The sequence below is a fragment of the Sinocyclocheilus anshuiensis genome, unplaced genomic scaffold, assembly GCF_001515605.1.
Source record: "Sinocyclocheilus anshuiensis isolate Anshui unplaced genomic scaffold, SAMN03320099.WGS_v1.1 scaffold1994, whole genome shotgun sequence".
NCBI classification, from domain to species: Eukaryota; Metazoa; Chordata; class Actinopteri; order Cypriniformes; family Cyprinidae; genus Sinocyclocheilus; species Sinocyclocheilus anshuiensis.
This window is the reverse complement of record NW_015548215.1, coordinates 575,409-599,244: the sequence shown is the minus strand read 5'-3', so window position 1 is coordinate 599,244 and position 23,836 is coordinate 575,409. Positions and strand designations below refer to the sequence as shown.

The window sequence follows — 23,836 nt, the reverse complement described above, 5'->3', positions numbered from 1 at the left end:
GTGAGTGTGTGTGTAGGTGTTCAGCAGGTTCTGCTCTCTGTATGAGACGTGACACTGTTAATGAGACACACATCAGCTCCAGTCTGTCTGCTCCTGTTAAACCGGACCGAGCTGAGCTTCAGAAACGAGCCTCATTCTAACCCATTAAAGATGCTGTTAAACGCTTACTTCACCCAGTAATGACTATCCTGCCAGCATTCATGATGCTTTATACACCAGGGTCTCTACAGAGCCTTTACAGTCACATTTAAGACCTTTAAAACACTCTATTAACACTGTAGGCCCATAAGAACAAACCCATACATGAAAATAAATCTTGTATATCAGATTATTTTACAAAATTAGTTAAGTTTAAAAAGTTAAGTTAAAGGTTTAATGTTTTATTCAACATTGGTTCACCTACCAATATAAGAATAAATGTGAATTAGAGGTCGATCTATACTACATTTTTTTAAATTTTGTTATTTTACTATCATTGAGAAACTATTTTAATATTTTGAATTACATTTTTTTTCTATTTTCATTTTAAAGTTTTAGCAATTCTGTTTTTTTAATGTCTATATTGTTTTTAATCCGTTTTAGTTATTTTAGTACTTCTTTTATTTCAGCTAGCTGCCAAGGTGACATTTCTCGTTTAGTTTTTTTATTATTATTTTATTTCAGTTAACTTTTATTTTATATGAAAAGAGTTTTAAGTTCATTTTATTTTATGAGTAATGATTTTTTTTTTAATGGTTGTAGTTTTAGTAAATAATAATAACCCCACATTAGGCCATATAACAATCCAAATTTAAGACCTCTTACAATCACAACACCTTTTAAGATATTTAAGACTTTTTATGACCTTAAATCTGATATAATAAAAAAAAAAACAATACAGGTTTTGATAAAACTGAATTCTAAAAGTTTTAAGGACCAACATGGACTTTATGTAGACTTTCAATGGATGGATGAAAATGTGTCTCTGAAGATGAAAAATCAAAATGAGGACAGAAAGATTATTATAAAGCGGAGAGTTCCGCTGCTTGATTCTGATTGGCTGAGCCGCGTTCGAAGCTGTTGTAAATTACTCTACAAAGTAACATACACCTTTGTTTACGTTTGTCTGTTGCTCGGCAACAACTTTGTAGCAACCACAACTGTTTCTGAGGAGCTACATTGTTTGGTGGAAGAATACTGTTTTTATTAATATCATTACACTTTATTTGCTCTGTTTTATTTTGTGAAACCTTACTACGTATATGGAATAACCGTTTTATAAAAGCAATAAGCCCCGTGAAGCCGTGGTTTACAGTGAGTTTATAACAGCGTTGTTAGGTACGACGTGAAGCGGAGTTATAATATATACCCCCTTAGCTGTTATAAACTCACTGTAAACCACGGCTTCACGGGGCTTATTGCTTTATTTTAGAGTGAATTCTCTCTTTAAATGAAGCTCTGAGCTCATCGTTACAGTATGTTAGTGCACTCATCATAAACATGACATGAAACTAAAGCCTGTCTGTTATTTGTAAAGCAAGCCTGAAGCAGCGGTCTGATCTGAGCTGTGCTGTGAGTGACTGACTCGAGTCGAAGCATCACCTGCTGGGAAAGCGTCCTCTCTTCTGTCCCGCCGTCAGAGACTCGTCCTTCAGCTCTCTCTTCATCATCGCAGGCCGGCCGCGCAGACGAGGAGCGCCGTCATACACCACCCTGAGACAGACGACGCCGACTCAAGCTAATGAGTTAGCATCCTCAACTACAACTATTAAAACACATCTTTGTTCATTTAAATAATGCTGATATATATATATAAGATGAAAAACTTAAAGTAAATGAAAATGAGAAATGTTGCTAGGCAACTAACTAAAATAAGTTGAAGTTGAAGCACTTAAATAACTAGAAATAAATAAAACTGGAACAGGAAATAAATTAAAAGCTAAAATGGAACTTAATCTAAAACTGAAAGAAAATAAAACTGAAACTAAAACTGAAAATAAAAATAATTAAACATTAATAGAAATATTGAAAATCTAAAACTAATAAAAAATGACAAATTTGGCATATAACAAAATTACTAATACTTTAACAATATTAAAATATTTTTGTTTGAAAATAAAATGTAAATATTAGATGAAAAACTCAAATTAAATGAAAAATAGAGACTTAAATAAGTAGCACAGAAATTGCTATAACTAAAATTAAACTGAAATAAAAATAAATTTAATCTAAACCTAAAACTAATGACACGAGCAGAACGAAATGACTAAAAATTTAACTAAAACATAAAAAAAATAACTGAAATAAAATATAAATACTAGACACTTTAAATAAAAATTAGAAACTGAACTAAATTAAATTGAAGCACTGAAATTGCTAACTAAAACTAAAACTATAATAAAATAAATTTAAATGTAAATAGTAATATTTAAAAAGACCTAAAACTAAAATACAAAAGCACATAAAATTACTAAAAATTAAATGAATATTAAAATGAAAACACTAACTCAAAAGGTTAATAGAAGCTACACTAGTCCCTGAATAATAAGAGGGTTTGAAGAGTGAGTGTCTGTCTCTCAAACCTCTACACAACATTAGCAGCGTAACACGCATGTTTAAATCATGTTTCATGTTCTCAGAAAACTCATGAGAAGAAATCGATAGTGAATTAAACCTCACACAATGTTTGTCGATCCGAATTAAACTCTGAAAGTTTAAATAAACCCTAAATATTAAAATCAGATTCACATATTTAAATGTGCATTATTCTGGACAAAACTTTAGCACGATCACAAAAAGTCACGCGATAATCAACGTCACTTAGTATAATTAACTACATAACTAACTGAAATAAGTTTAAGATAAGGCACTAAAATTACTAAATGGAAATAAATAACTAAAATGGAACTAAAACTAAAAATGAAATAAAAAAATTAAACCTTCAAAAAAAAATAAAACTAATAAAAACATTTTTGTTCATCGAAATAATGCTGAAATAAAATAAACTATAAAAATTAAATAAAAAACTTAAACTAAATGAAACTTAGAAATGTTGCCTTGGCAATTAACTGAAATAAGTTAAAGTTGAAGCATTAAAATTACTAACTGAAATGGGATTAAAACTGAATTAGAAATCAACGTAAAAATTAGAATTGAGCTTCAAAATTTTAAAGGTGGCTTGGGCAACAAACTGGAAATTAATAAATAAAAACTAACTAACTAAATAAAATAAATAAATAAAAACTAAAACTGGAATAAAAATAAATTTGATCTGAACAGTAATATCTAAAAAGAACAATCTAATAAAATCTACAGTAATAAAATTACCAAAAAAAAAAAAACTAAATTAAAATAAAAATATAAAAAAGCTCATTCGACATATTAATACAAATTATAATAGTATTTAACTAATACTAAAATAACATGGCACATGTGTGCAAGTTATGTGAAAGATGTTCATATGTTTAATTTGGTCCTATTGATAATCTGTACACATCTATAAAATACATGTGATTTGCTTTATACAAAAAAGTCTTAACTTTTGCTGTGCCTGATCCAATAATGGGTCAGGTTTCAGCAGTGTTAAGGGAGCACTGAACTGCATTGTGGGATACGGTATCTCAGTCTCATTGACAAACCTGTTGTCCACATGGCTGCTCTCCTCCTTCCCATCTTCCTCCTCCTCCTCCTCCTCCTCGTCTGGACACAAGCGCTTGGTCACAGGGATGAAGGTGATCTGCTTCTCTCCTCCGAGCCGGTCGGGAAGCACCACCTCCTTCTTCATGTTCATGTCAGAATACGGGCAACCGAAGGCACTGACAGAGAGAGAGAGAGAGAGAGAGAGAGCGAGAGCGAGCGAGAGCGAGCGAGAGCGAGCGAGAGCGAGCGAGAGCGAGCGAGAGCGAGCGAGAGCGAGCGAGAGCGAGCGAGAGCGAGCGAGAGCGAGCGAGAGCGAGCGAGAGCGAGCGAGAGCGAGCGAGAGCGAGCGAGAGCGAGCGAGAGCGAGCGAGAGCGAGCGAGAGCGAGCGAGAGCGAGCGAGAGCGAGCGAGAGCGAGCGAGAGCGAGCGAGAGCGAGCGAGAGCGAGCGAGAGCGAGCGAGAGCGAGCGAGAGCGAGCGAGAGCGAGCGAGAGCGAGCGAGAGCGAGCGAGAGCGAGCGAGAGCGAGCGAGAGCGAGCGAGAGCGAGCGAGAGCGAGCGAGAGCGAGCGAGAGCGAGCGAGAGCGAGCGAGAGCGAGCGAGAGCGAGCGAGAGCGAGCGAGAGCGAGCGAGAGCGAGCGAGAGCGAGCGAGAGCGAGCGAGAGCGAGCGAGAGCGAGCGAGAGCGAGCGAGAGCGAGCGAGAGCGAGCGAGAGCGAGCGAGAGCGAGCGAGAGCGAGCGAGAGCGAGCGAGAGCGAGCGAGAGCGAGCGAGAGCGAGCGAGAGCGAGCGAGAGCGAGCGAGAGCGAGCGAGAGCGAGCGAGAGCGAGCGAGAGCGAGCGAGAGCGAGCGAGAGCGAGCGAGAGCGAGCGAGAGCGAGCGAGAGCGAGCGAGAGCGAGCGAGAGCGAGCGAGAGCGAGCGAGAGCGAGCGAGAGCGAGCGAGAGCGAGCGAGAGCGAGCGAGAGCGAGCGAGAGCGAGCGAGAGCGAGCGAGAGCGAGCGAGAGCGAGCGAGAGCGAGCGAGAGCGAGCGAGAGCGAGCGAGAGCGAGCGAGAGCGAGCGAGAGCGAGCGAGAGCGAGCGAGAGCGAGCGAGAGCGAGCGAGAGCGAGCGAGAGCGAGCGAGAGCGAGCGAGAGCGAGCGAGAGCGAGCGAGAGCGAGCGAGAGCGAGCGAGAGCGAGCGAGAGCGAGCGAGAGCGAGCGAGAGCGAGCGAGAGCGAGCGAGAGCGAGCGAGAGCGAGCGAGAGCGAGCGAGAGCGAGCGAGAGCGAGCGAGAGCGAGCGAGAGCGAGCGAGAGCGAGCGAGAGCGAGCGAGAGCGAGCGAGAGCGAGCGAGAGCGAGCGAGAGCGAGCGAGAGCGAGCGAGAGCGAGCGAGAGCGAGCGAGAGCGAGCGAGAGCGAGCGAGAGCGAGCGAGAGCGAGCGAGAGCGAGCGAGAGCGAGCGAGAGCGAGCGAGAGCGAGCGAGAGCGAGCGAGAGCGAGCGAGAGCGAGCGAGAGCGAGCGAGAGCGAGCGAGAGCGAGCGAGAGCGAGCGAGAGCGAGCGAGAGCGAGCGAGAGCGAGCGAGAGCGAGCGAGAGCGAGCGAGAGCGAGCGAGAGCGAGCGAGAGCGAGCGAGAGCGAGCGAGAGCGAGCGAGAGCGAGCGAGAGCGAGCGAGAGCGAGCGAGAGCGAGCGAGAGCGAGCGAGAGCGAGCGAGAGCGAGCGAGAGCGAGCGAGAGCGAGCGAGAGCGAGCGAGAGCGAGCGAGAGCGAGCGAGAGCGAGCGAGAGCGAGCGAGAGCGAGCGAGAGCGAGCGAGAGCGAGCGAGAGCGAGCGAGAGCGAGCGAGAGCGAGCGAGAGCGAGCGAGAGCGAGCGAGAGCGAGCGAGAGCGAGCGAGAGCGAGCGAGAGCGAGCGAGAGCGAGCGAGAGCGAGCGAGAGCGAGCGAGAGCGAGCGAGAGCGAGCGAGAGCGAGCGAGAGCGAGCGAGAGCGAGCGAGAGCGAGCGAGAGCGAGCGAGAGCGAGCGAGAGCGAGCGAGAGCGAGCGAGAGCGAGCGAGAGCGAGCGAGAGCGAGCGAGAGCGAGCGAGAGCGAGCGAGAGCGAGCGAGAGCGAGCGAGAGCGAGCGAGAGCGAGCGAGAGCGAGCGAGAGCGAGCGAGAGCGAGCGAGAGCGAGCGAGAGCGAGCGAGAGCGAGCGAGAGCGAGCGAGAGCGAGCGAGAGCGAGCGAGAGCGAGCGAGAGCGAGCGAGAGCGAGCGAGAGCGAGCGAGAGCGAGCGAGAGCGAGCGAGAGCGAGCGAGAGCGAGCGAGAGCGAGCGAGAGCGAGCGAGAGCGAGCGAGAGCGAGCGAGAGCGAGCGAGAGCGAGCGAGAGCGAGCGAGAGCGAGCGAGAGCGAGCGAGAGCGAGCGAGAGCGAGCGAGAGCGAGCGAGAGCGAGCGAGAGCGAGCGAGAGCGAGCGAGAGCGAGCGAGAGCGAGCGAGAGCGAGCGAGAGCGAGCGAGAGCGAGCGAGAGCGAGCGAGAGCGAGCGAGAGCGAGCGAGAGCGAGCGAGAGCGAGCGAGAGCGAGCGAGAGCGAGCGAGAGCGAGCGAGAGCGAGCGAGAGCGAGCGAGAGCGAGCGAGAGCGAGCGAGAGCGAGCGAGAGCGAGCGAGAGCGAGCGAGAGCGAGCGAGAGCGAGCGAGAGCGAGCGAGAGCGAGCGAGAGCGAGCGAGAGCGAGCGAGAGCGAGCGAGAGCGAGCGAGAGCGAGCGAGAGCGAGCGAGAGCGAGCGAGAGCGAGCGAGAGCGAGCGAGAGCGAGCGAGAGCGAGCGAGAGCGAGCGAGAGCGAGCGAGAGCGAGCGAGAGCGAGCGAGAGCGAGCGAGAGCGAGCGAGAGCGAGCGAGAGCGAGCGAGAGCGAGCGAGAGCGAGCGAGAGCGAGCGAGAGCGAGCGAGAGCGAGCGAGAGCGAGCGAGAGCGAGCGAGAGCGAGCGAGAGCGAGCGAGAGCGAGCGAGAGCGAGCGAGAGCGAGCGAGAGCGAGCGAGAGCGAGCGAGAGCGAGCGAGAGCGAGCGAGAGCGAGCGAGAGCGAGCGAGAGCGAGCGAGAGCGAGCGAGAGCGAGCGAGAGCGAGCGAGAGCGAGCGAGAGCGAGCGAGAGCGAGCGAGAGCGAGCGAGAGCGAGCGAGAGCGAGCGAGAGCGAGCGAGAGCGAGCGAGAGCGAGCGAGAGCGAGCGAGAGCGAGCGAGAGCGAGCGAGAGCGAGCGAGAGCGAGCGAGAGCGAGCGAGAGCGAGCGAGAGCGAGCGAGAGCGAGCGAGAGCGAGCGAGAGCGAGCGAGAGCGAGCGAGAGCGAGCGAGAGCGAGCGAGAGCGAGCGAGAGCGAGCGAGAGCGAGCGAGAGCGAGCGAGAGCGAGCGAGAGCGAGCGAGAGCGAGCGAGAGCGAGCGAGAGCGAGCGAGAGCGAGCGAGAGCGAGCGAGAGCGAGCGAGAGCGAGCGAGAGCGAGCGAGAGCGAGCGAGAGCGAGCGAGAGCGAGCGAGAGCGAGCGAGAGCGAGCGAGAGCGAGCGAGAGCGAGCGAGAGCGAGCGAGAGCGAGCGAGAGCGAGCGAGAGCGAGCGAGAGCGAGCGAGAGCGAGCGAGAGCGAGCGAGAGCGAGCGAGAGCGAGCGAGAGCGAGCGAGAGCGAGCGAGAGCGAGCGAGAGCGAGCGAGAGCGAGCGAGAGCGAGCGAGAGCGAGCGAGAGCGAGCGAGAGCGAGCGAGAGCGAGCGAGAGCGAGCGAGAGCGAGCGAGAGCGAGCGAGAGCGAGCGAGAGCGAGCGAGAGCGAGCGAGAGCGAGCGAGAGCGAGCGAGAGCGAGCGAGAGCGAGCGAGAGCGAGCGAGAGCGAGCGAGAGCGAGCGAGAGCGAGCGAGAGCGAGCGAGAGCGAGCGAGAGCGAGCGAGAGCGAGCGAGAGCGAGCGAGAGCGAGCGAGAGCGAGCGAGAGCGAGCGAGAGCGAGCGAGAGCGAGCGAGAGCGAGCGAGAGCGAGCGAGAGCGAGCGAGAGCGAGCGAGAGCGAGCGAGAGCGAGCGAGAGCGAGCGAGAGCGAGCGAGAGCGAGCGAGAGCGAGCGAGAGCGAGCGAGAGCGAGCGAGAGCGAGCGAGAGCGAGCGAGAGCGAGCGAGAGCGAGCGAGAGCGAGCGAGAGCGAGCGAGAGCGAGCGAGAGCGAGCGAGAGCGAGCGAGAGCGAGCGAGAGCGAGCGAGAGCGAGCGAGAGCGAGCGAGAGCGAGCGAGAGCGAGCGAGAGCGAGCGAGAGCGAGCGAGAGCGAGCGAGAGCGAGCGAGAGCGAGCGAGAGCGAGCGAGAGCGAGCGAGAGCGAGCGAGAGCGAGCGAGAGCGAGCGAGAGCGAGCGAGAGCGAGCGAGAGCGAGCGAGAGCGAGCGAGAGCGAGCGAGAGCGAGCGAGAGCGAGCGAGAGCGAGCGAGAGCGAGCGAGAGCGAGCGAGAGCGAGCGAGAGCGAGCGAGAGCGAGCGAGAGCGAGCGAGAGCGAGCGAGAGCGAGCGAGAGCGAGCGAGAGCGAGCGAGAGCGAGCGAGAGCGAGCGAGAGCGAGCGAGAGCGAGCGAGAGCGAGCGAGAGCGAGCGAGAGCGAGCGAGAGCGAGCGAGAGCGAGCGAGAGCGAGCGAGAGCGAGCGAGAGCGAGCGAGAGCGAGCGAGAGCGAGCGAGAGCGAGCGAGAGCGAGCGAGAGCGAGCGAGAGCGAGCGAGAGCGAGCGAGAGCGAGCGAGAGCGAGCGAGAGCGAGCGAGAGCGAGCGAGAGCGAGCGAGAGCGAGCGAGAGCGAGCGAGAGCGAGCGAGAGCGAGCGAGAGCGAGCGAGAGCGAGCGAGAGCGAGCGAGAGCGAGCGAGAGCGAGCGAGAGCGAGCGAGAGCGAGCGAGAGCGAGCGAGAGCGAGCGAGAGCGAGCGAGAGCGAGCGAGAGCGAGCGAGAGCGAGCGAGAGCGAGCGAGAGCGAGCGAGAGCGAGCGAGAGCGAGCGAGAGCGAGCGAGAGCGAGCGAGAGCGAGCGAGAGCGAGCGAGAGCGAGCGAGAGCGAGCGAGAGCGAGCGAGAGCGAGCGAGAGCGAGCGAGAGCGAGCGAGAGCGAGCGAGAGCGAGCGAGAGAGAGAGAGAGAGAGGAGCGTGATGTGAGCTGATACGGATCTGATCTACACTCCTCTGAGTCAGAAAACACCCTGCTTTACACCGGAGTGCTTCTGAAACACGGACAGAAACTCACTGAAGAGCCGAAGCAGCTCTCAGGACACAAGAACAGAGATCACTGCACTGCAAGAAAACACAGCTCTACCTGAGTGTGCTATAAAAATAATAATAATCAATAAAGCATTTAATGTCTCAACATTATATCTGTTCTCATGCAGCATAATAAAGCCACTAATCAATATTATAACTAACAAAGTAAAACCGAAACCAATAAAACATTTTCATTATTTGGAGGGAAAAAAAAAAATATATATATATAAAAACTTTTAATTTAATGCAAAAACATTTTATGTCAGCTAGTTGTGAAAGCAACATTTCTCATTTTAATTTTTATATTGTGTTTAACTTTATGTGCTAAAATAACTCAAACTGAAATTAAAACTATACGGAATTTTAAAAAAAACAACAACAACAACAAATGACAAACACACAAAACAAAATAAACTTTTAACAACTAAAACAGAATATATATTTTATTAAAATATTAATAAAAATATAATGGTATCTCAATGATACTAAAATAACACTGATCAGAACAGTATGTTCACTGCAATCCAGTGTTTAGTATAACTACTAGATACGATTTTAGTTTTTATTAATATTTTGAATTAGTTTTTATTTTGATATCTTGTTTTAATTTAGTAATTTTGTTGAGGGGTTTTGTCATTTTTTAGTTTTATATATATATATATATATATATATATAATAATATTTAGCTTACAATTTATAATATTTATAATATATATATATATATATATATATATATATATATATAAAACATTTTTTTTACATTTATTAATTAATTTATTTTTATTTAAGTTTTAGTTTGAGATATTTAGTAAACTAAATTAAAATGAGAAATGTTGCCTTGTTTATTTTATTTCAAGTAATGAACATTTTTTAATTGGTTTTAATTTTAGCTTCAGTTTTACTTTTAGTTCACTACAATAATTCTGCTGCAATCAACAGCAGGAAAACATCATCTGAGCTTAATCCAACCGAAGATTTGATCAAATTAAAAGTTTAATCCTCATCCAAATATATGTACAGTAGTTATTATTGGAGGAGGAATATGCTCGAGGCGAATATGCCTATGTAAGGCAGATTTCAGATTCCTGCTGCTCCTACAGTAATTCTCATCTCGTTTAAATCGGCATTACGAGGAGGAGGATTTTTTTGGGCATATTTTCTGATATTTTATCAAGCCAAAAATGCCAATTACACACTGGTGTGCCGAGATGAGCGGTTGCTTTTCCTGATATCAACACTGCAACCAAACTGAGTTTATTCAGACCCGTGCATGCAAACAGATTCGAAGCCTTCAGTGTGTGCATACACAAGCAGCAGCCAGTGAAAGCACATGAAATCCCACTGCATTTCTGCTGCAGTCTTACAGTTCATTTCAGCTGATGCATGCATTTAATTCAACACATTTCAGAGGTCTACGGCCGTCTCAGTGCAGTTAAATGAGTCTGAGATAACGATTTAACACATGTAGTTCTGTATAAGAGCCCATTACTGCCCCGCAGCTCCACACATTTACACAAATACAGCATGTGTGCAGAGAATCCTGAACTCCAGATTAAACCTCACAGTGCAGAGCTCATCGGTCTGATTCCTAGTTAATGCAAGGACTGACAGAAACACATATACCTTGAATTAGTGTTACCTTCAGCCAAATGCATGAATGTAAAATGTGCTAGACGCTCTTTTCAATGCAAAGCTGTCAAGATTCAAATAACAACGAATGCTGCATAAAATAACAGTAGTACATATGATTTGTGCACTATATTACAAATATGTGTTTGTGTGCGAAATAGACTGAAATTTAAAGACCTTCTTAAATCAAACAGTTCTTCTGAGTCAGATTGTTTTTAATGAATCATTAGATTCAAACGAGTCTGAATGATTCGTTCACCAACTGGAATCCACGGAAAAAGAACAACCACATTCACATTATTATTACATTACACCGCAATTATAATTGCATAAACAATGCTATGAGATTAACAGGTTTTGAAAAAGAAACTGAATACTGAAATATGTTTAAATTTCTCGTCCTACACTACAACTTATAATGAGTTCATTTCTAATAAAGCATAACCGATGAAGCTCCTCAGACGAGGCGGTAGAAGATTATGAAGTCGCTTTGATTACGACAAATATTAAGTTATGCATCTATTTCAATATGCTTCAGCTGCCGTAGCTCTTGTTTACAGTAATAATGGTTTCAGGCATCTCATATAAACAGATACGGAGCGTCAAACTCATTTCACTCTGGAGGACGTTCATTAAAGTCCACGAACACGGAAAGGCTCTGGTATTGTTCACCTGTCCACCGGATCACAACGTGACGCTACGCTTCTGCTTAAATAGCTAGTTTTTGTATGCAAATCGATGTAAATGAGGTTTTAATGAAAGCCAGTCCAGTCGGTTTCTAAGCAGAGAGGATTTTGCTGAAGCTTCCTTTCTTCTTCTGTCTTGCTCTGTGTAATCAGAAGTGGCTTTCTAAAAAAAGCCGTATCCTTTCACTAAAGGATGGGCAAAATGCGTGCACAACTGATTTTCCGGTGATTATACGGCAGGGAAAGGTGAGCTACAGGAATGATTGCATTCAGACGCTTCGGCGCTGAGTGAGTCATGAAGGAGTGAACAGAGTCTCAGTACAAAAATAACTGCATTTGTTGCTCATATTGCACGGGTCGCTGGGGTCACGGTCGATTCCGAACTCGTTTAGTGCTCGTTTGTGAGCAGATGCTGCAGAGAGAAACACAACTGCAGTAAACTGTCGAATTCTGAACTACAGCCGCCAAGCGATTCACATTTTTAATCTACATAAATCACATATTAATCACACATCAATTCTGGCAACAAAAAAAACGACCCCCAAAAGATGATTTGGTCATCAGTCATTATTGTGTTAAATAAGAAAAGCATTGAATAGATATTACAAAAAGTACCTTTTGAAATAAACACTTCAGCATTCAGCATATAACTTAATACGCATAAACGTTTAAGGCTACAATTTGGCCATAAGATTGTTTTCAGAAGCTGAATCTAAAGCGGCATTTAGGAATATTTACTCTGTTCAGACATGACATGAATGCATTTATACCACAAATAGAATTACATAAATAAATTGGTTTTAAAAAAGAAATTGAATATTGAAATATGAAATGATTAAAAAATATATTAAATGATACCAAACTAAACTGACAGTAGTGGGTGAGTCATTGAATCAATTATTCAACTGATTTGTCAAATGGCTGATTCATTCAGAAACAAAGCAAGTGTGAAATCACTAATTCACCGACTCACTCATTTCATCCAGTAATGGATCACTGCTTTTGATAGGAACTATTTTCACTTGTGAAATTGAGCAAAAACAGACAATACTGTCTCTAAAATGTAACAATATGAACTTCTTGTTTATTGAACTGTTGTATGAATCAATGGTGCAGATATTGGGAAGAAACAGCACTCTTGCTGGTGTGATATTGCAAAACTATATTAGACTATATAAATATAAGAGGGTGATTGTTGTGCTCATATCTTGAATTTTCAGCTCATATCACTGCATTCTAATAGACTTCATCATGCAGTCAGTCGTCCTGCTTCATGATCATCAGCATCAGTGTGAGATGACGGACAGCTCTGGCCGGTGCATTAAATGTGTTAATCACATTATTTTTTAATTAGCCACACCAAATTAATGCATTAAATCAACAGCCATACTCTGCACAGAGCTTGTGAGTGTGTGTGTGTGTGAGTGAGTGTGTGTTTGTGAGTGTGAGTGTGTTTAAGCATACTATAAATGTATATAAAATAAATCTAATTTTAAATCTCTCATTCACACTGTATGAAGAAGAGCATTTGTTTTATGTCCTAAAGAACGAGAGTAAATGACAACAGATTGAAGGTTCAGATGTATGTGAGCGTCTCACCAGCGATTCGGGTGTGTGTGAGCGCCTCACCAGAGATTCGGGTGTGTGTGAGCGTCTCTTCTGCGATTCGGGTGTGTGTGAGCGTCTCACCAGCTATTCGGGTGTGTGTGAGCGTCTCTTCTGCGATTCGGGTGTGTGTGAGCGTCTCACCAGCTATTCGGGTGTGTGTGAGCGTCTCTTCTGCGATTCGGGTGTGTGTGAGCGTCTCACCAGCTATTCGGGTGTGTGTGAGCGTCTCTTCTGCGATTCGGGTGTGTGTGAGCGTCTCACCAGCTATTCGGGTGTGTGTGAGCGTCTCTTCTGCGATTCGGGTGTGTGTGAGCGTCTCACCAGCTATTCGGGTGTGTGTGAGCGTCTCTTCTGCGATTCGGGTGTGTGTGAGCGTCTCACCAGCTATTCGGGTGTGTGTGAGCGTCTCTTCTGCGATTCGGGTGTGTGTGAGCGTCTCACCAGCTATTCGGGTGTGTGTGAGCGTCTCTTCTGCGATTCGGGTGTGTGTGAGCGTCTCACCAGCTATTCGGGTGTGTGTGAGCGTCTCTTCTGCGATTCGGGTGTGTGTGAGCGTCTCACCAGCTATTCGGGTGTGTGTGAGCGTCTCTTCTGCGATTCGGGTGTGTGTGAGCGTCTCACCAGCTATTCGGGTGTGTGTGAGCGTCTCTTCTGCGATTCGGGTGTGTGTGAGCGTCTCACCAGCTATTCGGGTGTGTGTGAGCGTCTCTTCTGCGATTCGGGTGTGTGTGAGCGTCTCACCAGCTATTCGGGTGTGTGTGAGCGTCTCTTCTGCGATTCGGGTGTGTGTGAGCGTCTCACCAGCTATTCGGGTGTGTGTGAGCGTCTCTTCTGCGATTCGGGTGTGTGTGAGCGTCTCACCAGCTATTCGGGTGTGTGTGAGCGTCTCTTCTGCGATTCGGGTGTGTGTGAGCGTCTCACCAGCTATTCGGGTGTGTGTGAGCGTCTCTTCTGCGATTCGGGTGTGTGTGAGCGTCTCACCAGCTATTCGGGTGTGTGTGAGCGTCTCTTCTGCGATTCGGGTGTGTGTGAGCGTCTCACCAGCTATTCGGGTGTGTGTGAGCGTCTCTTCTGCGATTCGGGTGTGTGTGAGCGTCTCACCAGCTATTCGGGTGTGTGTGAGCGTCTCTTCTGCGATTCGGGTGTGTGTGAGCGTCTCACCAGCTATTCGGGTGTGTGTGAGCGTCTCTTCTGCGATTCGGGTGTGTGTGAGCGTCTCACCAGCTATTCGGGTGTGTGTGAGCGTCTCTTCTGCGATTCGGGTGTGTGTGAGCGTCTCACCAGCTATTCGGGTGTGTGTGAGCGTCTCTTCTGCGATTCGGGTGTGTGTGAGCGTCTCACCAGCTATTCGGGTGTGTGTGAGCGTCTCTTCTGCGATTCGGGTGTGTGTGAGCGTCTCACCAGCTATTCGGGTGTGTGTGAGCGTCTCTTCTGCGATTCGGGTGTGTGTGAGCGTCTCACCAGCTATTCGGGTGTGTGTGAGCGTCTCTTCTGCGATTCGGGTGTGTGTGAGCGTCTCACCAGCTATTCGGGTGTGTGTGAGCGTCTCTTCTGCGATTCGGGTGTGTGTGAGCGTCTCACCAGCTATTCGGGTGTGTGTGAGCGTCTCTTCTGCGATTCGGGTGTGTGTGAGCGTCTCACCAGCTATTCGGGTGTGTGTGAGCGTCTCTTCTGCGATTCGGGTGTGTGTGAGCGTCTCACCAGCTATTCGGGTGTGTGTGAGCGTCTCTTCTGCGATTCGGGTGTGTGTGAGCGTCTCACCAGCTATTCGGGTGTGTGTGAGCGTCTCTTCTGCGATTCGGGTGTGTGTGAGCGTCTCACCAGCTATTCGGGTGTGTGTGAGCGTCTCTTCTGCGATTCGGGTGTGTGTGAGCGTCTCACCAGCTATTCGGGTGTGTGTGAGCGTCTCTTCTGCGATTCGGGTGTGTGTGAGCGTCTCACCAGCTATTCGGGTGTGTGTGAGCGTCTCTTCTGCGATTCGGGTGTGTGTGAGCGTCTCACCAGCTATTCGGGTGTGTGTGAGCGTCTCTTCTGCGATTCGGGTGTGTGTGAGCGTCTCACCAGCTATTCGGGTGTGTGTGAGCGTCTCTTCTGCGATTCGGGTGTGTGTGAGCGTCTCACCAGCTATTCGGGTGTGTGTGAGCGTCTCTTCTGCGATTCGGGTGTGTGTGAGCGTCTCACCAGCTATTCGGGTGTGTGTGAGCGTCTCTTCTGCGATTCGGGTGTGTGTGAGCGTCTCACCAGCTATTCGGGTGTGTGTGAGCGTCTCTTCTGCGATTCGGGTGTGTGTGAGCGTCTCACCTGTGGTGGCCGATGTATTTTGCTCCTTTGATGTGGCCGATGCCCCTGCAGCCCGGGGTTGGACACACGCCCTGCGTCACGGAGTCTGACAGCCCTGCGGAAGCTTCCGAAAAACACAACACACATGCTAAATGAGTGCAGAACATCAGCCTGCAGTAGAAAGATGTTTGTACAACATTACTCGTCCTCTAGAGAGCAGCAGCTATTTCAGCTCCTCACACACACACACACACACACGGATGATAATAACATTTCATACATCATACTAAACACAGTAAAACTTTACATCTCTCAAGTCAGGCCAGTAATTAATCATGTGATCTATGAATGTGGCATAATGGGAACAGACACACACACAAGTGGATGCAACTGCAGTAAAAGCTCTCTGATCTGCATTTATTATTCTGCATAAAATCTTACTTCACATGCTTCCATTTCATAATCAGTGTTATTTTAGTAACACTGAGATCCTATAATGTTTTTTTTATGAATATTTTTAATTAGTTTTTATTTTCATTTTAAAGTTTTAGTCATTTTTATGGTCATTTTTGTAAATTTTTTTTATGTCTAAATGTCTATATATTGGTTATAGTTAACTATAACAACCCTGTTCAACCCTGATGTAATGATGAATATCTGCTGCACCCATCAGACACAAGAGCGTTAAACAATCATTATGTTAACTGTTCAAATGAGCGTCATCTCTGAGCTTTAGTAATCCAGCACTAAACTATCAGCGGAATCACACTAATACAGCAGCTGTGCTGACGGACGTCCTTCCCTTTGATTAAAGACATCGACTGCTTTATTTACTCTAGAATGTGCGAGAACATTAGTTGAACCAACCCGAACCCTGATTCCAGCTCAAGTGTCTGTCGTGTGATTGTGAGAGTAAGCAGTGACTCACTGAGCGGCGGCGGTTCGAGCGAGTGACCCGTCCTGGAGCACCAGCCCATGGGATGAAGATCCGGCAGGTCTGAATCCACCCAGAAATCAAACTTCTCATGCCAGCCGTCAAAATGCACCTGAGCAACAGAGAGACGTTTATTCAAGAATGACAGGAGCAAAGATCACAAAAAAAATCATCAATCATAGGATTTTCTCTTAAGGATTCATCTGAAATCTATGAGACTAAAATTACAGATCAGCATTCATTCAGATGTTACCAGTCTAAAAGTAATAAATAAATTATTTCTTCACAGATAGAGCTATATATACTGTCTTTCAAAATTTGGGTTCACTTTTATTCATCAAGGATGCATCGCTCAAAGGTGTCAGTAAAGACATTTATAATGTTACAGTAGATTTCTATTTCAAATAAATGCTGTTCTTTTGAACTTTATGTTCATCTGTGAATCCTGCAAAATGAAATGCATCACAGTTTCCACAAAAATATTCTGTTTTCAACATTGATAATAATCAGAAATGTTTCTTGAGCAGCAAATCAGCATATTAGAATGATTTCTGAAGATCATGTGACACTGAAGACTGGAGTAATGATGCTGAAAATACAGCTGCGCATCACAGAAATACATTACATTTTAACATGTATTCACATAGAAAACAGCTGATTTATATTGTAATAATATTTCACATTTTTACTGTATTAAATAAATGCATTTTTCCAAACTTTTGAGCAGTAGGTGTAAATCATGGATATCTAGTCAAAACTCAAAAACAATCAGACGTCATGAGTTCATATGACTGATATAAAAGACTAGAAATCAGCCAATGATGATTTTGAGAGACAGGTGACTTATGAATCATCAGTCTGTTTTGCTCTTACAGTCTTAATGCTTCCGATCACACCATCTTTAACGAATCTGCAGATGATTTGCTACTGTAAACCACATGACTGTGACTCACTTTGACTCTGTGGTCTTCGGTGTCGGCGACGGTGGCCACGCGGATCAGCATGGGGTTTCGTCTGTCCACCGCCTCCAGCTTCATGTGCGTCTGGAAGCCGTGTGGAGATCTCTGCAGGAACACACAGCGCTCAGATCACAGCCGCACTCATCAATGATCACGTATGAAACACGTCTCACCACACTGAAGGCTTGAGTGGGAGCCGCAGACGCGCCCGTGTCCTCCATGTAATCCTCCCAGACGAAGTGCTCTGGATTCAGGTGTCCTAAAACAACACATGAACACTCAATCAAACCTGTATGCACAGCTCACACAGACTCTCACAAACAGAACTGCTGTTATACTGAGCTAGATGCATTTTTTTTTTTACACACAACCGCCATTGTTTACATTTACAGATTCACCATGTGCAACACAACAGAGACGTGTTTTGCGGTATAATAAAGAATAAGAAAATAAAAACTGTTATGGAACACATTTATGAATGAATCTCAAGAAACTAAAGAACATGTCAAATGGTCAAATAATCAGAAATTACAAAAAGCATCTACATTAGTTAATAATGAAAAATACTTCTAAAGCATGATCGTTAAACGTGATCAAAATCACGATTGTATCTGTTAACACTATTTAACGGACAAAGATGAATAAATATTGTAACAAATGCATTGCACATTATTAGTTAATGCATTATGATATATTTTATTATATTGATAGTTAATGCACTAAGTAACTTTAACTAATAGAACCTTAAGGTGTCACCCAAAATTATATTATATTATTTAATGCATTAACTAATAATGTAAAGTAATGCAATAGGACCTTATTTTAACGTGTTAGCTGACATTTTACTATATTGCATTACATTTTAGTTAAACATTAACTAATAGAACCTCATTTTAAAGGTCTACCTGAAATTTAATATATTATATTACATTACATTATAGTAAATGTGGGCGGTGACGTTAATGAGCTCATGATTATTCTTAAAGTCACTTCTGAGTCACGTCTGCTATTTAGTTTTAATAAACTGACCGGAGAGGACACATGTTTCGAGTATGTTTACATCGAATGTGAATTAGTGCTCCTGTCTGAATTTAAAGAGCCAATACAAGAGGTTTACATGAAATCTGAGCGCAAATATAAAGTCATTTCATGCTTGTCCTTCCAGATGAGAAGCTTTTGTTAAGGCACAGGAGAAGGCAGCCGTTTGCTCTTGTAAATAACATGAGGAGGGTTTAAGGTCCAGCGTTTGATGAGCACAGCACCTGCGTCTGTAATGAAATCTATCGGCTCACTGAACACCATCACACCAGACTAGGGCTGTGCGATAACGACAAAAAATAATATCTCCATATTTTCTGGAATTTTGTCGATAACGGTAATTAGACGATATTTCGCTGAGCATGTTATTGTGCTGATATTTTGGCAGGTTCTAATATTCCTCATATTCTGTGTGGTGGTTCGTTTGCAGCAGTAACAGAAATTACCTATTATTACTTTTCTGGGGAAAAAAGGGAACATAAACTTTAAATATGAACCTAAAATCGCCAGTAGGTGGCGGCAAATCACTGCACAAGTGAGTCATTGAATCATTCACTCAACCGGCGGATTGATTCAGTAACGAAACACCGTCGTGCTGCTCAGAGACGCAAAACAGTTCTGCTGTGGCTTTATTTTAAACTATTTTTGTTGTCAGATGGCATCAATATAAAAGGGGTTTTTGCCCCTTATCTTGAATTTTGGGGGAATTCTAAATGTATTTTAATAGACTAAATTACGCAGTGTGCACTCTCTGGGTGTTTCTGTTTGGTTTTTGTGATATACTCGATAATGTCAAATCGCATATCATTTAAAGAACAACTATGATATTATCGTAGACGATATACGGTATATCACACACCCCTACATCATACAAAAGCAGTCTTAAGTCGCTGGGGTATATTTGTAGCAATAGCCAACAATACATTGTATGGGTCAAAATTATACATTTTTCTTTTATGCCAAAAATCATTAGGATATTAAGTAAAGATTATGTTCCATGAAGATATTTTGTAAATGTCCTACCGTAAATATATCAAAACGTAATGTTTGATTAGTAATATGCATTGCTAAGAACTTCATTTGAACAACTTTAAAGATGATTTTCTCAATATTTAGATTTTTTTGCACCCTCAGATTCCAGATTTTCAAATAGTTGTATCTCAGCCAAATATTGTCCTATCCTAACAAACCATACACCAATGGAAAGCTTATTTATTCAGCTTTCGGATGATGCATACATCTCAATTTCGAAAAATGGACCTTTATGACTGGTTTTGTGCTCCAGGGTCACATACGCCAGCGCTGAGACTGAATGCATGGGGATGATGAGTGTTTGGAGGGTCTGATGCTCACCCTGAGGTGCTGTGAGCGGCCGCCCGTTATCCTGACACCAGCCCACCGGGTGAATGTAGGGGCTGCTCGCGTCACACCTGAGCAAACACAGAACACACCGTCAACCTGCTGATTCAGAACTCATCCAGTGCTACCGCAGCAGTTCTTACAGTGGCTGTAGAAGAGAATCAGCCCATTTACAGTAATCACATTTTCTTTGCAGCCTGTAATAAAGACAGACACAGTTTTTGTTTTATCCAGCTGTATTTACTCAGTGATTCAACTTAAACTTTAGTATTATTTATGCACTATTATAGTTTTAATTCATATTTTGAATTGGCTTTTATTTTTATATTTTAAGGTTTCATTCTAGTAATTTTGTTATGTGCTTTTGTCAATTCTAATAATTTTTATTAAATATTTTATTTTAGAAATATTTATTATTTCAGTTTTAGCTATTTTAGTACATCAGCTCATTTTATTTTTTATTCTTTTAAGTTTAAGTTTTTCATCTAATATTTATATTTTATTTCAGCTGGTTTAATAGTTAGCTAATTTCAACCTGCTGAATTAACTTTATCTCATATCCAGTGTTATTTTAGTATTGTTTATACACTATTATAATATTTATTATTAATTTTTTTAATTTATTTTTCATTTTACTTTAAGTAATTTTTTGCTTTTGTCATTTTCGTTTACTTTTTTAAATATTTCTATATATCTGTCATTTATTTTTTATTTCGGTTTTAGTTCGAATAATTTATATTAAGGAAAAACATCACTCTTTGCAGTGCAACCAATGATGCGAGGCTTGTTCATCCAACCAATGGAAGAGTCTTTATTTTTGCATATTGCACTGTAAACGTATGACAGTATATGTGTGTTTACAGTATTTGAGGCCTTTGGATATATACTGTATCTAATGACTGTGAGACTCTTCTTCAGCTCGCAGCTTCTCCTGCTGGATGCAGACAGTAATAACACACTCACAGACTCCGTGGTGTTTCTGCTCGAATCCATTTATAGCTGCTGTGTGAACGGATGCAGGCGTCTCTCTGTGTGGGACGGACTCTAATTTTACCTCGTCTTCCTCTCCAGAGCTTTTCATGAGCAAATCCTAGCAGTGATGTGATGTGGTGCATTGTCGCACACACTCGCACACAGACACGCACACAGACAGGCACACACAGACACAGGCACACACACGCGCACACACACACAGACACACACAGACACACTCGCACACACACAGACAAACACACGCACACACACGCACTCACGCATCACTGAATCGAGTGTGAAACGAGAATCATTTGGTCATTAGAAACACTCCTTACATAAGCAGGAGCAGATATTAATGTGATACTATTAATGTGCTGGAGAGATGATGATGATGAAGATCAGAGAACGCACTAATAGAGTCACAACCTCCACAGAAAAATCACACACACTTTCATTATATCATCTGTACATCGAACCTCCCACACATAATAATCATTGTTATGCTACTATGATCTTTGTTCTTTTTTAATCAGCCCTGATCTCTTACCTTTTTAAAATGCATAAAATATTAATATATTCATAAGGGTTTTTGCATATTCAGCCCTGTCTATGAATAGCATTTATTACTCAATTTTAAATTAGCTTTTATTTTTTAATTTTCAATTTCTTTTTATTGATTTTGTTATGTGCTTTTGATATTTCTATTAATTTTTATTAAATATTTCTATTTATATTCAGTTAATTTTATTTCCGTTTTAGTAATTTATGTGCTTTTTTCATTTTTATTAAATATTTCTATTTGTCTTTAATTTATATCAGTTTTAGTAATTTATGTACTTTTGCCATTTTTATTAATTTGTATTAAATATTTCAATTTATCTTATTTCAGTTTTAGTCATTTTAGTACTTTTTATAATACTATTTAGATTTAATTAAGTTCACTTCTAATTTTAGTAAAGGTTTACTTTATTTATTTCTAGTTATTAATTTTAGTGATTCTACTTAAAGTTTTGAATTATTCATATACTATTATAGTTTTTATTCATATTTTGAATTAGATGTTTTTTTTAATATTTTCAGGTTTCATTTTAATTAAATTTTTATTCATTTTGTTGTGTACTTTTTATTCATTTTATGAAATATTTCTATAATTCTTTATTTTATTTCAGTTTTAGTATTTTATGTGCTTTTTCATTTTTATTAAATATTTCAATTTATCTTTTAATTTATTTTATTTCAGTTTTAGTCATTTTAGTACTTTTTATTTTACTATTTAGATTTAATTTATTTCACTTCTAGTTTTAGTTAAGGTTTAATTTTTATTTATTTCCAGTTATTAATTTTAGTGATTCTACTTAATTTTAGTATTATTCATATACTATTATAGTTTTAATTCCCATTTTGAATTAGATTTTATTTTTATATTTTCAGGTTTCATTTTAATTAAATTTGTAGTAATTTTATTGTGTACTATAAATTTCTTTTTATGAAATATTTCTATAATTCTTTAATTTATTTCAGTTTTAGTCATTTTAGTACTTCAACAAACATTTTATATGTTTTATGCACATGGGTCAAAGACGTTAAGATGTCCGCATCAAAAGAAATGTACAATAGTGATTTTATGTCCATAGAAAGCACATTAAATGCAAGTAAAGTGTCTACTTTTAAGGTTTCAAATAAGTTTTTGGAGAATAAAATGTCACAATTTGGTTGAAATAATGTTACATTGTCATTCAGTGTAACACAATATTTATGTAAAAATTCAAACAACATGCTTATTCTGACTTGTACATATTAAAATATATAAAAGAATAAGGGAGCATATTAAATTCTATTGTATTTTAAATGAGTAAATATTCCTACTAACAAATGGTCAAAACCGAGGATAGTGGCAAATTTAAAAAATTTAAAATAACAACTAATTAGTATTTGGGGTGAAAGTAATTAGTCTTTTAATGTCATAAATTGATTTTTGTTGTAAATATGCTTGACAAGATTGTTACACTGAATGACATTCGTCTTCTGTAAATCAGGGGAAAATGTATATTATTTATTTTTTGCTCAGAAAAACAAAAACAAAATTGCAATTAAATTAAACAGAAAACTTTTTAATTTTTTGGGGGGAAAAACAACAACAATTTAAAGCAGTATTACACTTATTATTTTTATGCTTAAACCCTTTTTCGTCTTTGACCCACATATATTATTTTATATTATATGTGTACACACACACAAATATATGTGACTCATGTAATGGTGTTAACATTTTATGCACCGTGATATTTTCATTCTACAGCAATGTGCTTCAAAGAACACCGTGGTATATGTGTGGATTACTGTGGCGTTTTCCATTATAACCTTATAAAGGCGGCAGGTTACGCAGCAGCGTGTCCTGTGTGTTTAACTAGCATGACTGTGACGGGTTAGTTAACGCTCCTCACCAGTAGTCGTAGGTGTCGTCCCAGTTGTCGAAGTGCACTAGGAAGCGCTCGTCCACGATGTCGGCTACAGAGGCCACACACACCAGACACGGGTTCTTACGATCCACCGCTTCCAGCTTCATGCCCACCGCAAACACCGAGCCGCTCGACTCCTGCGAGAGCAGAAAGACGCTTGTTAGTGACATTCACAACATCTCGACTCGCCAAGTGTTCAGACGAGCCTCAATAAAGCCGCGTTAATGACAGACTCACGCTGCTTTGGGATCTGAAGAGGTTCTTTGGAGCGGCTTGAGCGTTACAGGCCTCCAGATATTTCTCCCAGTTAAACTCGTCCGGCTTGTAACCTGACCACACAAAATGAAAAACCAGAAAGATGACGGCACTCAACACATGCAGGTTAGGGTTGTGACGGTGAGGAAATTTTCCCACCGGTTAATCGACGTGTGACAATACCGGTATCACCGCGGGGGCGTTCCCTCTTTTCCTCGCTTTCCTTCGCTTTTAAATAGCTTGCAAAAGCGGCGTGCGCATTTTACTTTCACTTTCAAATTAGCGGCAATTTGGCGTCAATTGCTTGAATGCAACAACAAAATACAACATCAAACTCACTTTAGCCTATATATAAAACATAGAACTTTTATTATCAAAATGAATAAAAATGCCATGCTATAGTCAAGTCAAGTCACCTTTATTTATATAGCGCTTTTAACAATACCGATTGTGTCAAAGCAACTTAAACAAAAGTCAACAGGCTTTTCAAAATCCAAAATATTGCCAAACAGGCGCTTTTGCATCTCGTTTCGAAACTAAATCATCCGCGATCGTCTTGTCTGTCTCGTCTCACTCGTCTCGTCTCACTCTTCTCGTCTCACTCTTCTCGTCTGTCTCGCCTCACTCTTCTCGCCTCACTCGTCTCGTCTGTCTCGCCTCACTCGTCTCGTCTGTGTCGCCTCACTCGTCTCGTCTGTCTCGCCTCACTCGTCTAGTCTGTCTCGCCTCACTCGTCTCGTCTCACTCTTCTCGTCTGTCTCGCCTCACTCGTCTCGCCTCACTCGCCTCACTCGTCTCGCCTCACTCGTCTCGTCTGTCTCGCCTCACTCGTCT

At 43.5% G+C, this 23,836-nt stretch overlaps 1 protein-coding gene across 2 annotated transcripts in view; it reads right to left on the bottom strand.

The window, feature by feature from the left end:
* The window catches only part of LOC107653885 (lethal(3)malignant brain tumor-like protein 4), a 58,521-nt gene that overhangs the window by 18,392 nt on the left and 16,293 nt on the right, over positions 1-23,836 (bottom strand). For both annotated transcript variants that reach the window (XR_001630282.1, XM_016440753.1), the window contains exons 8-16: positions 22,985-23,076; positions 22,733-22,884; positions 19,308-19,384; positions 17,090-17,175; positions 16,911-17,021; positions 15,952-16,069; positions 15,045-15,147; positions 3,618-3,794; positions 1,582-1,692 (exon numbers count right to left, since the gene is read on the bottom strand). Coding sequence is in view for 1 of the 2 variants with exons in the window: in XM_016440753.1 (XP_016296239.1) it covers positions 1,582-1,692; positions 3,618-3,794; positions 15,045-15,147; positions 15,952-16,069; positions 16,911-17,021; positions 17,090-17,175; positions 19,308-19,384; positions 22,733-22,884; positions 22,985-23,076 (1,027 nt within the window). In the remaining variant the exon portion in view is untranslated. The remainder of the gene's footprint in view (positions 1-1,581; positions 1,693-3,617; positions 3,795-15,044; positions 15,148-15,951; positions 16,070-16,910; positions 17,022-17,089; positions 17,176-19,307; positions 19,385-22,732; positions 22,885-22,984; positions 23,077-23,836) is intronic.